This window comes from Mytilus edulis, chromosome 3, assembly GCF_963676685.1.
Source record: "Mytilus edulis chromosome 3, xbMytEdul2.2, whole genome shotgun sequence".
Lineage (NCBI taxonomy): Eukaryota > Metazoa > Mollusca > Bivalvia > Mytilida > Mytilidae > Mytilus > Mytilus edulis.
The window spans coordinates 60,276,745-60,290,273 of NC_092346.1; the positions used below are offsets into that span (position 1 = coordinate 60,276,745).

The 13,529-nt window shown below is 31.8% G+C and overlaps 1 protein-coding gene across 1 annotated transcript; it reads right to left on the reverse strand.

Annotated features, from left to right (window-relative positions):
• Positions 1 to 12,813, reverse strand: LOC139516986 (uncharacterized protein C19orf47-like). The gene is made up of 9 exons (XM_071307506.1): positions 12,686 to 12,813; positions 7,716 to 7,924; positions 7,221 to 7,284; positions 6,262 to 6,387; positions 5,568 to 5,726; positions 3,297 to 3,391; positions 2,425 to 2,626; positions 1,329 to 1,499; positions 1 to 991 (listed from the first exon to the last, which is right to left on the reverse strand). The coding sequence occupies exons 1-9, from the start codon at positions 12,708 to 12,710 to the stop codon at positions 882 to 884; spliced, it is 1,161 nt and encodes a 386-aa protein (XP_071163607.1). The 5' UTR covers positions 12,711 to 12,813; the 3' UTR covers positions 1 to 881.
• Between the last annotated feature and the right edge of the window lie 716 nt (positions 12,814 to 13,529).

Here is a 13,529-nt window from a genome sequence, read left to right on the forward strand (position 1 = left end):
TCAGTCAAAAGATATTTTATTTCATAAGTACTTAACCTGAATGTTCTATGTAATCATATTTACAATTTTCTAATATACAAGAATGCATTAATTATACATACTTCATAATTTAATAGGTCAAACTGATTTCACCCAAAAATTCAATCTCAAAATGTTTATGGCAGTCCATTTCAATCTATTTTTAAACTCCTTCCAAACCTTTGTCAATTATATCCAATAAATATGTCAACAGTATCATAAACATATATTACACATCAAATATAGACCTTAACAGTGCAAAATAAATACACATAATAAGAATATACAAATGCTTTACAAGGTCTCTTTGTAAATGTTATTTTAAACATTTATGTTATTTTTTTATGCCCAATGTTTTAAAAATATAAAACTGAATGCCCAAAATCTTCACTGCTTAATAGATAAATAATTTGTTGGTATAAAAATTGGACATCTATATTAGATAATACAGTCTTGTTCACCTGTCAATACACTTATGAACTTTGATATATATAGGACAGAAGCTTGCAACCAAATAAGGAAATTCTAAACTATGTCAAGCCTAACACTAGCATCAATATGGTTGATATCAGCCCTTTAATACACAATTAATAAAAACCAAAAGTACATCCCAGACTAGTGATATAACAAATATAATGATCCTCTAACCAGTTATGTCCATATCCAGCTATTATAAAAAAATAGAGTATCTGTAACAGGCTACACCAAATTTACTTCAAATTACACTTCTAGTACAAATAAAACAACCAGTTCATTCTATCAATTAATCTATAAATAAATTGACTTTCAAATCGGATCATAGCTAGAACCTGTACTGGCATTCATACATTGCACATTTCCTTTTTGTTTCCTGAATACCATGATCATGTTGATGTCACTGGTTTTCCTAAACGACCAAATACACCAACTGGACTGGCAGGCTTTTTGGATACTTTGGTGGCTTTTTTAGGCCCAAGTCGATTGTAAACTGCACCTTCAATGAAAATGTATAATCTTCTCAATAAAAGAAAATTTGATATTGAACAGGAATTTCATATTAATAATTAATGCTGGCTGGTAAGAGAAATACAAAATGTTTAGATTTCCAGGATAATAGGGAAGAATTAACAAATATATTTTCAAAATTTTGCTGCAGATAGAATCTCTTGCAGGGCATGTGTTGTTCCTTTTTTCGTTTTTGATTGTGAAATATTTCCTTGTACGAGTTAGTTATTGGTGAATGGTGTAATCTGTTGTACTTTCCATTTGTTTTTTTATATAAATAATGCTATCCTATTTATATGTATCATAAACTTGAATGACAATAATACCTGATCTAGTAGCATCTATGTCATCAGTTGTACTTGAAACTTCTTGAAGACTAGTCTTTTTGCCCAATCTTTCCTTTATTCCTGTATTCAACTGGAATTCTGCATCTTCTGACAAAATTCCTGCAGTTGCAACTAACTTCTTAGCAGGTAACTTCTTAGCAGGCACGTTAGCTAAAAGAGTAGATAAATGAAATGTATACATTTTCAACAGTTTTTTGAAGTAATGATATATTGGAAAGATGCTCAGAAGAAAACAATAACAAAAAGTTTGAAGGAAAACTAGTCTAAAATTAATTATCAATTTGCCGTTTCAGAATCTTATGCATTCTGGGAAATATTTTCAAAATCATACACCAAAACATTGTGATTGATTTACAATGTTGTAAACAATGGAAATTCAATCAATGTCATAACATTATTTTCATTTTGGTGTATAAACAATGAAACTATCCATCCTTTAGATTCTGGAAAAGCGAATTGATTGATAATCCAAAGATACTGTTGACAATTTAAAAGTAATTGCTAAATCTGCGTTTGTGACAAACTCAAAGCCTTTACAAAATTTAACAAAATTTTGAGTCTTTTAACATTATATTTTTTATCATTGAATCAATCTTTAGCTTTTTGTCAAATGAAGAAAATCCTTTTTTCTGATGTAATCAATTTCTTCAGTCAATTATTTTTCTGTACACTAATAATATTTTAAATCCCTTCTAATTCGTGGGTTAACAAATAGTTTTTGCATAAAATACTTTCTTATGTGATAATTAATGCCTTCTGAGTTTAATATGGGTAATTTTAAATGATGAAACTCTTTGATTTCTCCAGTCAAATAACCAAATGAAATTCCTTATAATGCAGATAAATATCCAGATAAATATTTAAAGCACAAAAAAGTTTCTTAGCCTCAAATACTTTCTAAGCTTGTAGAAAGAAATTATGCCTATTATTGTATTATTGTTGTCGAATATAAATTCATACACATTTTATTAAAATCCCTTATAGGACATATTTTGCATTAGTAATATCATTCTAAATGCAAATAAATGCATTAATTCTGCTTGATAAAGTAATATAAAAGAAGTCATGAACATACCAGTGACTTGTTTTGTAATAGTTATCTTTTTCATCACAGGAACCTTAGGTTTTTTAGCAGGTGAGAGAGTATTTTTAAATATTCCTGCATATGCTAACTGTTCCACTCCTTCATCATCCTCATCAGAGTCAAGGTCGAGAGATGTTGATGTCGCTTCCCGCTTTAAAGATTGCTTGCCACCCAACCTGCTGAACACTGTGTTCTGAAAATATGAATACTCTTTTATTTATTTTTTGAAATTTAAACATTGCTTGCTTATATTCAAAGATTTAAAATTAACTTGGAACTAGATATTTATAGATTATCGTTGGATCATCTCAACAAGATTGATTTTCTTGCTTGAACCGGTACAGAGAAAGTGAGAAAAGTAATCGAGTTGAGATGACAAATAATCATCTGTTTATCGCTATATTTCTTATGACGATGTTGATAATTTCATTGACAAGAACATGCTCCCTTAGTTTCTAGCGATAATTTTTCAAATCACTCTTTTGTGCTGAGAAAGGAAATTATCAGTCAGTAAGATCAAAGAATTTTTTTGTAAAATAGCGAGTATGTTTGATATCACCTTCATATATTCAATATCAGTACATCTACAATACATCTTATCATAGTAAACAAGGCTTTAGCCAGATATTAATTATCTTCATCCTGGTCAAATATTGAGATTTGTAAACTTCACTTTAATTATAAGTCTGCTTAGTCTTGAGAATATTGTGTTAGGAACACAGACTTCTGTAAACCATAGAAGTTTTCAAGCTTTTCACAAAATTCAAAATGAAAATGAGAGGAATATTTCAGGAAAAATATGTGAGTGTTTAGATTATCATTAAAGAATTCACAAAATTTTATAATCTTAGTAAATACACTACCTCAGCTGTGGAGCTAATCAATAAGCCAGATTGTGTTACTGTCGCCTGTCTTGTTTCTGAACCAAGTCTAGCAAATACTGAATCAGTCTTTTTGGCTGAAAAGTAACAAAACAGAATTTTTCAAAAAAATGAAAACAATAATTTTAATGAATTTCAAACACCATATGCCAATTCAGTTAATATCTAGTATTTCATTTATCTTAAATAATACAGTATGTATGTTTGTTGCATGTTTTGCACACCTTTACATGAACTTGTGGGATGAGTTCTGCTATTATTTAGTCAGTGTAAATCCTAAAAGAGCCAAATTTTTTTTTGTCCTGATAATGTGACTGACTGCACCATGCTTGATTGCTTCACAAAATCCCAGGTGATAGAAATTTGTTATAAACATTAGCATATGTTTTACCTTTTCACCTGCTATAAGTAAAACTATAAGTCAAAGAAGCAAATATATGTTAAGGTGGTACCTAACACTACAGGGAGATAACTCTGTAAAATCAGCTAAACGTTTTAATTACGTTACTATGCTACACACTGGAAACTATGTAAACAATGTTAGATTAATATGGGAACAATTTCCAATTAGATGCATTTATGTAATCAAAGAGCAGATTGCTCTAGAGGGATATGATTGCCATTGTTTTCATTGACACATGTATACATGTAGCTCGAAAATATTATTTTCAAAACTAATTCAACTGCTCATGTAAAATGTAATTTATGTAATCTGATTAGTTACAAAATAGCCAATCCCGGATAAAAGTGTATGAACAATGAACTTAGGCCTATTGTGTTTTATTTTTGTACTATCAATTCCAAGTTTACTTTCCACAGCAGTCACTGAGACTCAGAGTGAGAGAAGGTATTTCACTTCGTATCTTATCACCTATTTTCCTACGTTAAATTTAGGAGGAACCCCATTCCTAACTCTTTAAATATTTGATTTCCTTTGGGTCAGTGATCATGACTCCTTTCCGTACACATTCCTCGGTTTAAATTGCGATCGTTTTTAATATAATACGACGTTTATCGACAGAACGAGTTAATTTTTTTCGACGAGTTGTATAGCATTTTGATTCAGAATTCACGGAAGTTACTTTCTGAAGGGAGACAACTCAAAACAATAATATGGAAGACTCCATTTTGCCTGAAGGGGTGTTGTAGTTACACCTTTACGATGAGGATTACATTTATTTTAATTTAAATGATGCATATAATTTAAAATTATGCAACAACAATAACCCTCAATAGCAGACTTACATAGAAAGGATCCCATGAGTTTTAAATTAACCAATTGAGTGGGAAATCCAGAGCAACCATTCAATCTAATACCCCTTGAAGTCAAGAAACCTATGTGCATGCGCATAATTACCTAAACAAACACAGGAGAAAGAATGTATATTAAATGTTAATTAAACGACCTAGATGGTTCTCTATTTCTCTATGGAAGTACAATATCAAATATCAGTTTCATAACGGTGACATATAAGAAAAACTCCACTTCAGTTCTTATATGACAGAAATAGATTTATCGAAATTCAGAGAACTCTCATATTTTTATCAAAACTGGGGAATTCCCTTCCACGTGTTTCTAAATTTATAAAAACGCTAAATATAAATACTGCTTAATTCTGATTTTCCGTGTTGTTAAAAACACGCATACAAGTCAAGGGAAATATAAAACATGAAGATTATGAAAAGAACATTATAGGAAAGTTGTTTAAGTTCAATCCCTTTGTTTGTTTTTACCTTTTAAAGCAAGACAATCATAAAAATCTGAGATGTTCCTTAATGTTTAGAATAAAACGGTTGACGTGAGGGCATGGCCCTGAGCCAATGGTATAAGTCTACAGATTGCTTGAAAGCAATCGTATCCCAAAAACAACGTGAGCTTGCCCAAGTCTTGATTTTTTTACTTAGTCCAAGTGAGACGAAAATGATTATCCAAGGAATCCCAATTAGTAAAAAAAAAGTTCAGATTAGTTCCTATATAACGGATTCATTGGAATCAGCTGGGTCTCACCACTTCAAATATTTGTGAGTTATAAAACTTACCCTAAGAATACCTTTGTTAGAACCCTGCTGTTGTACATTTTTGTTAATCCAATTTTTCTGATTTAAGTATATTTAATAATTCAAGAACAAAAAATATAAGGAGTGAAAAACTGTTTAAGGACAATTGATCTGATGATATCTTTTTTCATTATCTTAAAATAAAAGAGTACAAATTTACCATTTGTTCATTCTTGCAAGTCTTCTTTCTCTTACCTTTAGCTAAAAGTTTCTTTGTTTTCTGTGTCTTCCCTGATGGCATTGTAATTTTATATTTTCCTTCATGTTCTGGAAAGACTCTTCTTTTCTTAGGAACTGGTACAACCTCTTCAAGCTTTTTGGACAATTTAACTGTGGTACTTCTCAGGCCAGTTTCTAGAACAACATAAAGATGAAATCAAGTCAAATACTAAAACTAAAACAGTATTTAACTATCTTTGAATTTTATCACACACATATTCAGTTGGTTTTACTTCAAATCCAAAGGACCTACACCATAGGTAGGTAGGAGGCGTGCTAAGAACTAACTTGCCTTGAACTTGGCCTAAAAAAATTGATTTATTAAAAAGCAGATGACTTTGGCTTAAAGATAATTGATAGTGAATTCAAAGTTTAAACACAAAGACCTATGAAATATGAATATTCATGTAAATTTGACAGTCTAATAATATCATATGTCTTATTTTTCTACACAAAAATTGAAAAAAGTTACATTACTCATGTTATACACATATTTGTTAACATATAAATGTAAGTATATAAAAAATATTTGAATGAAAGCCAAAATCATATATATGATATAGACAAAACCAATTATTTGATAATATTTTTCTACTTTTCCATGTCAAACGTCACAACTACATTTTTTGTGTTATTTTCAATTACTTGTAGTGGAAATATGTGTACAAACCTTCTACAGGAGGTGCGCCACCTAGACGGGCAGATAACTCTTTAGATAGTTTAGGCACCATCGGGAGATTCATTGGGCCAGCATCTGGATCGTTTCCAAGGTAATGGTTGACAGTCCTACTAGCAGCTGAAATTATATTACAACCAATCCTTTTAGAACTGCATAATGAAAACCATTGACTTGCCATTAATGGTTTATCTTAAATTGACCTAATCACAAACTTTAACATGTAAAATACCCAAAAGTTTTAAAGAACAGGGTCAAATAATCTAAATTAAATAATATGTGCCAATGCAAATACAACTGCATACTGAAACATCCTTTACCCACAACTTGTAGTTCCCTTAAACTGCCTGAAACAGTACTCCCAAGTCTTCCCTTTTCGACTTTGTTGAGACGACAAAATGCTAAGTAATGACTCTAATTGTTTTGAACATTTATATAATAATGGCTAGTTATGGCTATAAACTTGAAAGACGTGTTCAATGTTTCCTATGCTTTACTCGGAGTCAATGATATATACACAGAGACGTCGGCAAGTGGTGACGTTGCCAGCCTATTGCTACGTAAAATGGCACTTAAACATCAACAAAATAAAAGAGTATAATATAGACTAAACTGCAACTATAACTAATTCACAACACTTATCATACCACCTCCCTTATTTAGCTGGCATACAAAAGATGAACAATAAAACCAGCTTTTTCTACTTCAAAAACTTTAAGAAATAATTTAGTTAGTCATTAAAATTTTATAACAATGGAAAATGTGTGCATTTGTTTTTATACTTATTACTTTCATTTTGTATATCAATTAAGAATATTTTAATCAGTATTAAGAAAGATTCCTATCGTTTTTTTCAAAAGATTTAAACCAGGAAAAAGCAATATCCATCTTTCAAAAGTTCCAAACAAGCACTAAAGCCAGAATCTTACTACATATATAAATCTACTGTATACCTGTCTGTCGTCTGGGTGTAGCGGATATATTTTTTGTACCCTGGAGTGCTTTCTCTCTTGCTAACTAAAACAGAAAGTTGCAAAACAATCAGTTTGATTCATGAACAGCATAGTGGTACCACACGCACTTACCCAAAATAACAATTTTTCAATAAGAGATGCATTTAAGTTGAGAAATTTATTTTTTTAACTTAAATTGAGAAGCAGAATTCCTCAGAAGTTTTAAACAACAGCCATGTGACAGCTTGTGTGTTAAATGATTTTTTTTACATTTCAGTTAACATTATTTTTTGGATCACAAAAACATAACATTGGATAGTTATTAATGGCTAGAACAATTTTAAAAGTTCATTAAAAGTATAACTCCTCCTTGCATAGAATTTATTTTTTGAGGAAAAACTGCTTTCTCACTTATTTGATAATATGATGGTTAATCTTTAGATAAAAGTAAGATATCGATTATATCTTGTGCTTAACTTAATAAGTAAAATTTACCTGTGAATGTACTGCTTTTGCATGTTTGAGGATAGCTATGACATCTCCTAGAATTGAGATTCCCATTTCCGTAAGATATTCTTTAGTCAGATCCATTAACATGTCTTTCTGTATCCTGTTGTCTGTAAATGTGATGGCATAGTTTGTTGATTCACTTGGTGGAATACCACATTCTGTAAAAAACTTTATCCAGTATGAGGTATCTGCTCCTGTACAAAAAAAAATCAGAAAAAACGGTAATATGATATTCAAAATCAAATTTCTCAATCACTGTCCCATAAAACTAAGGCCAAAAAAAAATTTATGTCTGTTTACGGTTACCCGGCCGACCCTAATTTAAGGGCCGACCCTAAGCAATTTAAAGTAAAAGTAAAGTGAAAAATTAATAGAACTTGTGTCAAACGAGAAGTAATGGTTGCCAATAAATTTAATCAATTGCCTGATACATCCCAATGTTCACAATCGTGAATATGACAGTTGTTTTAAGGAAACTCACAACTCATGTAATGAAATTAAAATTTCGCTGCAATTTTTTCCATCCAATAACCAAGGGAAATAATCATACCATTAAAAATGCTTGTAAACTCAGCCCATGGACAACTCGGACAATAGCAAGAAGGACTGCACAACTCAAAATCATGGTGCAAAAAATAAAATGGAAAAAAAATAATAAAATGGCAATACCGACCTACATACCCTATTTATTTTGATGATGTAACCTTAAATAGACATTTATTTTTTTTGGCCTAAATACCAATACATTGTAATTTTGTAAATGGTTGTAATTGTTAATTGTAGTCATTCTAAATACCCAATTAAGAACTATATATAGAGCCAAAAATAAAATATTGTTTGTTCCCCCTCCCCCCACAGACCCAGTAAAATCGCCACAACTCGAAAAATTTTATTGGCCATTCTTGTCCAAAATTTTTTTGTTGCTATGTTGGTTTTTGGTGATATCTTTCCAAATGCTGTAGTAAACGTGCGTTGTTTTTTTATCATAACTTTCCGATGCTGTAGTCAACAAGCGTTTTTAATCAAGGCATTTTTGCATTGAAGCGTCAATATGATTCGGAATCGAGGAAAACAAACATAATGCCTTGCCACACGATTTGTGTTGTGTGCAAGGGTGATATTTAAAAATAAAATCTGAAGCATCCGTCAACCCACTGAGTGCACCTTGATTGGCTTTGTCTTTAACCTCTGTTCCTGTTTAAAGGATAAAATCTTTGAGTAAAAATGGTCTGAATTGTGCTTTGAAATCAATCTACTTTGTCTTCGACTTCGAACAGGTTCGGCACAAGTCAGAAAATGTTGGAAACATGAATTCCCTGCTTTCTGGGAACCTCCCTGATTTCTGGTGTTAACAAGACCAGTTTAAATGTGTTTTTATTTTTCAATTTATGGCGTGAAATTTACAAAAGGGCACGTTTTACGTTATAACTGCATCAGTTAAATTTGTAAATACTTGAAGTATTCTAGGAACAACAAAACATATAAGTGAAGCCTTGTTTTTTCTAGAACTTGAAAAAACATACAAACCTTTTGTTAAGGATTTAATTGACCAACCTGTATATATGATCCAGGTATAACTGAACATAACTGAAATATGTTCACTTCTATTGAAAATTTTTATTCATTAAATTTTAATTCCCAAGTCTGACATTAACATATCTTTTTGTCATCTCATAATTGATAATCAAGGTATGAATTGATGAACACAGGAATTGTTTTGTTGTGAGTTATGCATCAAATTAGACTTGAAATAAGCTTGATTTTTAACTAATTAAACAAACACTTGCTTTCATTAAACATTGTTATCACATGAAGAATGTGTGCTTTTGTAGATTTCATACCATATAAAAATGAATAGGAAAAAGGAAGTCCCTTTATACTGTTTTTAACACCAGAAAACTGGGGTGTACACTGAATACAGGGAATATATCCCACTTTTCTTGACTTATCTTACCTGTTGAATTTTGTAATATAGAAAAATTATATCAAGAAATAAAATAAAATAATTTGCCTACCTACCTACCCATACCCTGATAACCTCAGCCGGGGAGTGGAAACAAAGATATTTTTAATGTTGGCCTAGTCCATAAATGACAATGCATCAACAATTAACCTTTTCCTCCATGATTTTTTTTTTATCAGGTTTAAAGTATAAATGCATTGCGAAAAACAAATATTTCATCAATGAAATTCCAGTCAAATATTCTCATGAATATCCTTTTTATATTGGATACAAATTTTATTAAGTCTGATAAAGATTTTCCCAAGGTAAAATGTTTCAACTGAGGCACTACACAGGCGTCAAAAGGCGTCATTATGGAGTAAATGGGGTGGCGTCAAAAGGCGTCATTATGGAGGAAAGGGTTAAAAATCAGCAACGTGGTACTATTATTTCCCACCTTTCCACATGCACATACTATTCAATCAACTTGGGTCTGACAATGTTTTGTTTATTATATACCTTTTTAAATTTTTCATCATATCAAAATTTTACAAATGTATTTCTGATAATGTCAATCTTTTTGACTAAATTAATTAGACAGAAACCCCTGAAATGTACGGAAATAACTTTGAACATGTTGAATAGACCGATTAATGCAAAATTTAATATCAGATGAAAGTCAATGAAATACACCAGTACTTAAAAAAGCTTTGTTTGTCACACTTTTTGAAGACTGGTGCAACATTTGGCATGCTTCCAATCTTCTTATGTCTATCCAGTTCCAATTGATTTTTTTTACATATAATCATTAGGATTGGTAACGGTGCAATATGTTTTTGCATTTCTTCTGAACAGTACATGTATATCTAATGGGAAATGAATCTGATAGGCCTTTAAGTATAAAATTGATAACATTGACTACAAGAGACTTCGTCAGATTGATTGAGTTTGGTAGCGTCTGACTGAAAAACAATCTGAACTGCTCAATTAATTAACCAAATAATCAGTGACAATTCTAGTCGTAAATAAATACAAGTTTTATCAAAAAGTAGATATTTTTTGTCATTAAAATGACCAAAGTTATTTAGATTTATTTGATCAATGTGAAGTGTTTTATAATGGTTTGTGAAGTTGGGAATGCAATCTGCACCATTTTTTTTTATTGCCCTGTTTGCATTCTGTGTTGAAATGGATGCGATTATAACAAATTAGAAGTGACAGGGTACAAGTTTGATACACTGGCATCACTGTAAAACTACTTTGAATGACATTTTATAGATATTTATCAAAATTATTAAGATAATAGAGAGTATGTTTTTAACACATGTTTGTTCTGTATCGTATGTTTATTAACTATGACCTAACGATAAATAAGTTGGTGGTGTCAAGTCACGTCAATACATATGTTCCTGATTTCTTTTAGTACCACTGATATTACTGTAAACTGTTATCACAGAGATATGTGTCACCTTTTTGTAATTTTAATTATGCAAATGTTGAAATCAAAATAGCAATACTTTAACATCTTACACAACTCACAAGTTATGCAAATATTCAAAGTCAAAGCACCATGACCGAGTTACATGGCTATTCCTGTGAAACCCAACTGCTAGTCACACTACACGACTTCATGAAAGCCTTCGACACAGGAAAACAAATTGATGTAGCTATACTGGACTTCTCCAAAGCGTTTGACACTGTGCCGCACAACAAACTACTGCACAAAATGAACGAATACGGTATAAGAGGACCACTAAACAAATGGTTGGAGATGTTCCTAACCCAAAGGAAAATGAAAGCTGTCGTAGATGGGGAGGAATCAGAAGAAGCTTCAGTTGACTCCGGTGTACCACAAGGTACAGTACTAGGACCCCTTCTCTTCCTCTGCCACATAAACGACCTTCCAGATTCAGTACAATCATCTGTCAGACTTTTCGCAGATGACTGCCTCCTGTACAGGAACATAAATAGTCAACATGACCACACACTCCTACAACGAGACCTCCAAAACCTAGAAGTATGGGCCACAAACTGGGGCATGCGCTTCAATGCAAAGAAGTGCTATATACTTAGCATTAAGAATAAAAGCCAGAAGATGTACAGCCTAGACGGACATGTACTACAACAAGTCCAACACAACCCATATCTAGGCTTACAAATATCAGAAGACCTAAAATGGACCACGCACATCTCAAATGTTGCCAAGAAAGCCAATTCGACACTCGGCTTTCTAAGAAAAAATCTACGCTTCTGCCCAAAAGATTGCAAAAAGACCGCATATATATCATTAGTACGATCAACTATGGAATATGGTGCCATAATATGGGACCCATATACACAACATGATATAAATCAATTGGAAAGAATACAACGCAGAGCAGCTAGATTCATCACAGGCGACTATAGGTCTAGAGAAGAGGGGTCGGTCACCAAAATGCTAGCCGAGTTAGAACTAGACAACCTACAAACAAGAAGAACAAGTCAACGGCTAGTATTTCTGTACAAAGTGGTTAAGGGGTTGGTCCCAGCTATTAATCCCGACGATTTTCTTGTTAAAAGTAAACCTAAGAGGAAAATCAAACCTAAAACATTTGACAATTTTGTATGTGCCAATATAGTGACAAATTCAGTAAAGAACAATTCTAAGGCACTAGATACTATTCCAAGCAACACCGATCCATATAAGAACTCTTTCTTCGTCAAGAGTGTACTACATTGGAACCAACTAGAGGATCGTATTGTATGCGCAGATACAGTTGAGAGCTTCAAGGCTGCTCTCCAACACCGCCAATAGGTGTCTCTCTCTCCCGTTGAGTAAAAGCCAGAATTGGTATCTTCAACGTATACATACAGATACAGATTATTTCAACCAGCCCCCCTTTTTCGAGCATATCTACATAACGCTATATTATACGCTTTTTTAGCCAAAATAAGTTACGGTGATGTGTAAAATGAAGTTACGCCACAAGAAATGTGGTTTTACATAGTTGAAAGGGTAGAGTGTGTAAAATACCTGACGGTTTGGCATGTGAAGCCATAGTCGAATATCGAGATTTTTGGGGAATATTTCAGGTGATGTTTGCGTTTGATTTGAATAGAAATCTTTGTAATAAAATCAACGTATCTTAAACGCTTCAAAATATTCAAAGCTCTGTCAGTACTAAATTCCAAAAGTCCAGTTTATAAAGTAGAGATAAAGTTTGTTCAGGGTAAAATATGTCCTGGTAAACACAAAGTACTAGTATAGAAGTTTCCATGGGTACAGAATATTAGAATAATATGTCCCCGGACTAATTTTCATGAGAATTCAAGTGCATGTCATTAAAATTCCTATGAAACTGACATCCGTGCCCTTTTTATTTTTATACTGAGGAAAAAATATTAATGGATCAAATCATTTACATTTAAACAATGGAAATTTAGATTGTAAGGTTCAATTTTGTTTAAGAGTTGTGTATTTATATAATTTTAATAAAATGTACCCAGAATATTTTTCTTACTAGGAAATGATGGCAATGTCATTTTAAATATTTCTAGGTAAAAATGTCCAAGCCCTTTATTTTACAAGATAAATCTAAATATTATGATTATTTTTTTTTTTAAATATGTCCCTGACTAATTTTCCGAATAGAACATCATGTCCATGTCATTAACATGCCTAGGAAAAAACGTCCATGTCCTTTATTTAATAGGATAAAGTCACATTAGTAATGAAACTTTCCAATCTGAAAACATTTTTCTTCTTCTTCTTCTAATTTCAACAATTTTATAATATAATACAAATTACTAGAAAACAAGTGTTCGGACAATTTTTTCCATAGGAAAATAAATGCTGGACATATTTTAGAAGCTATGGA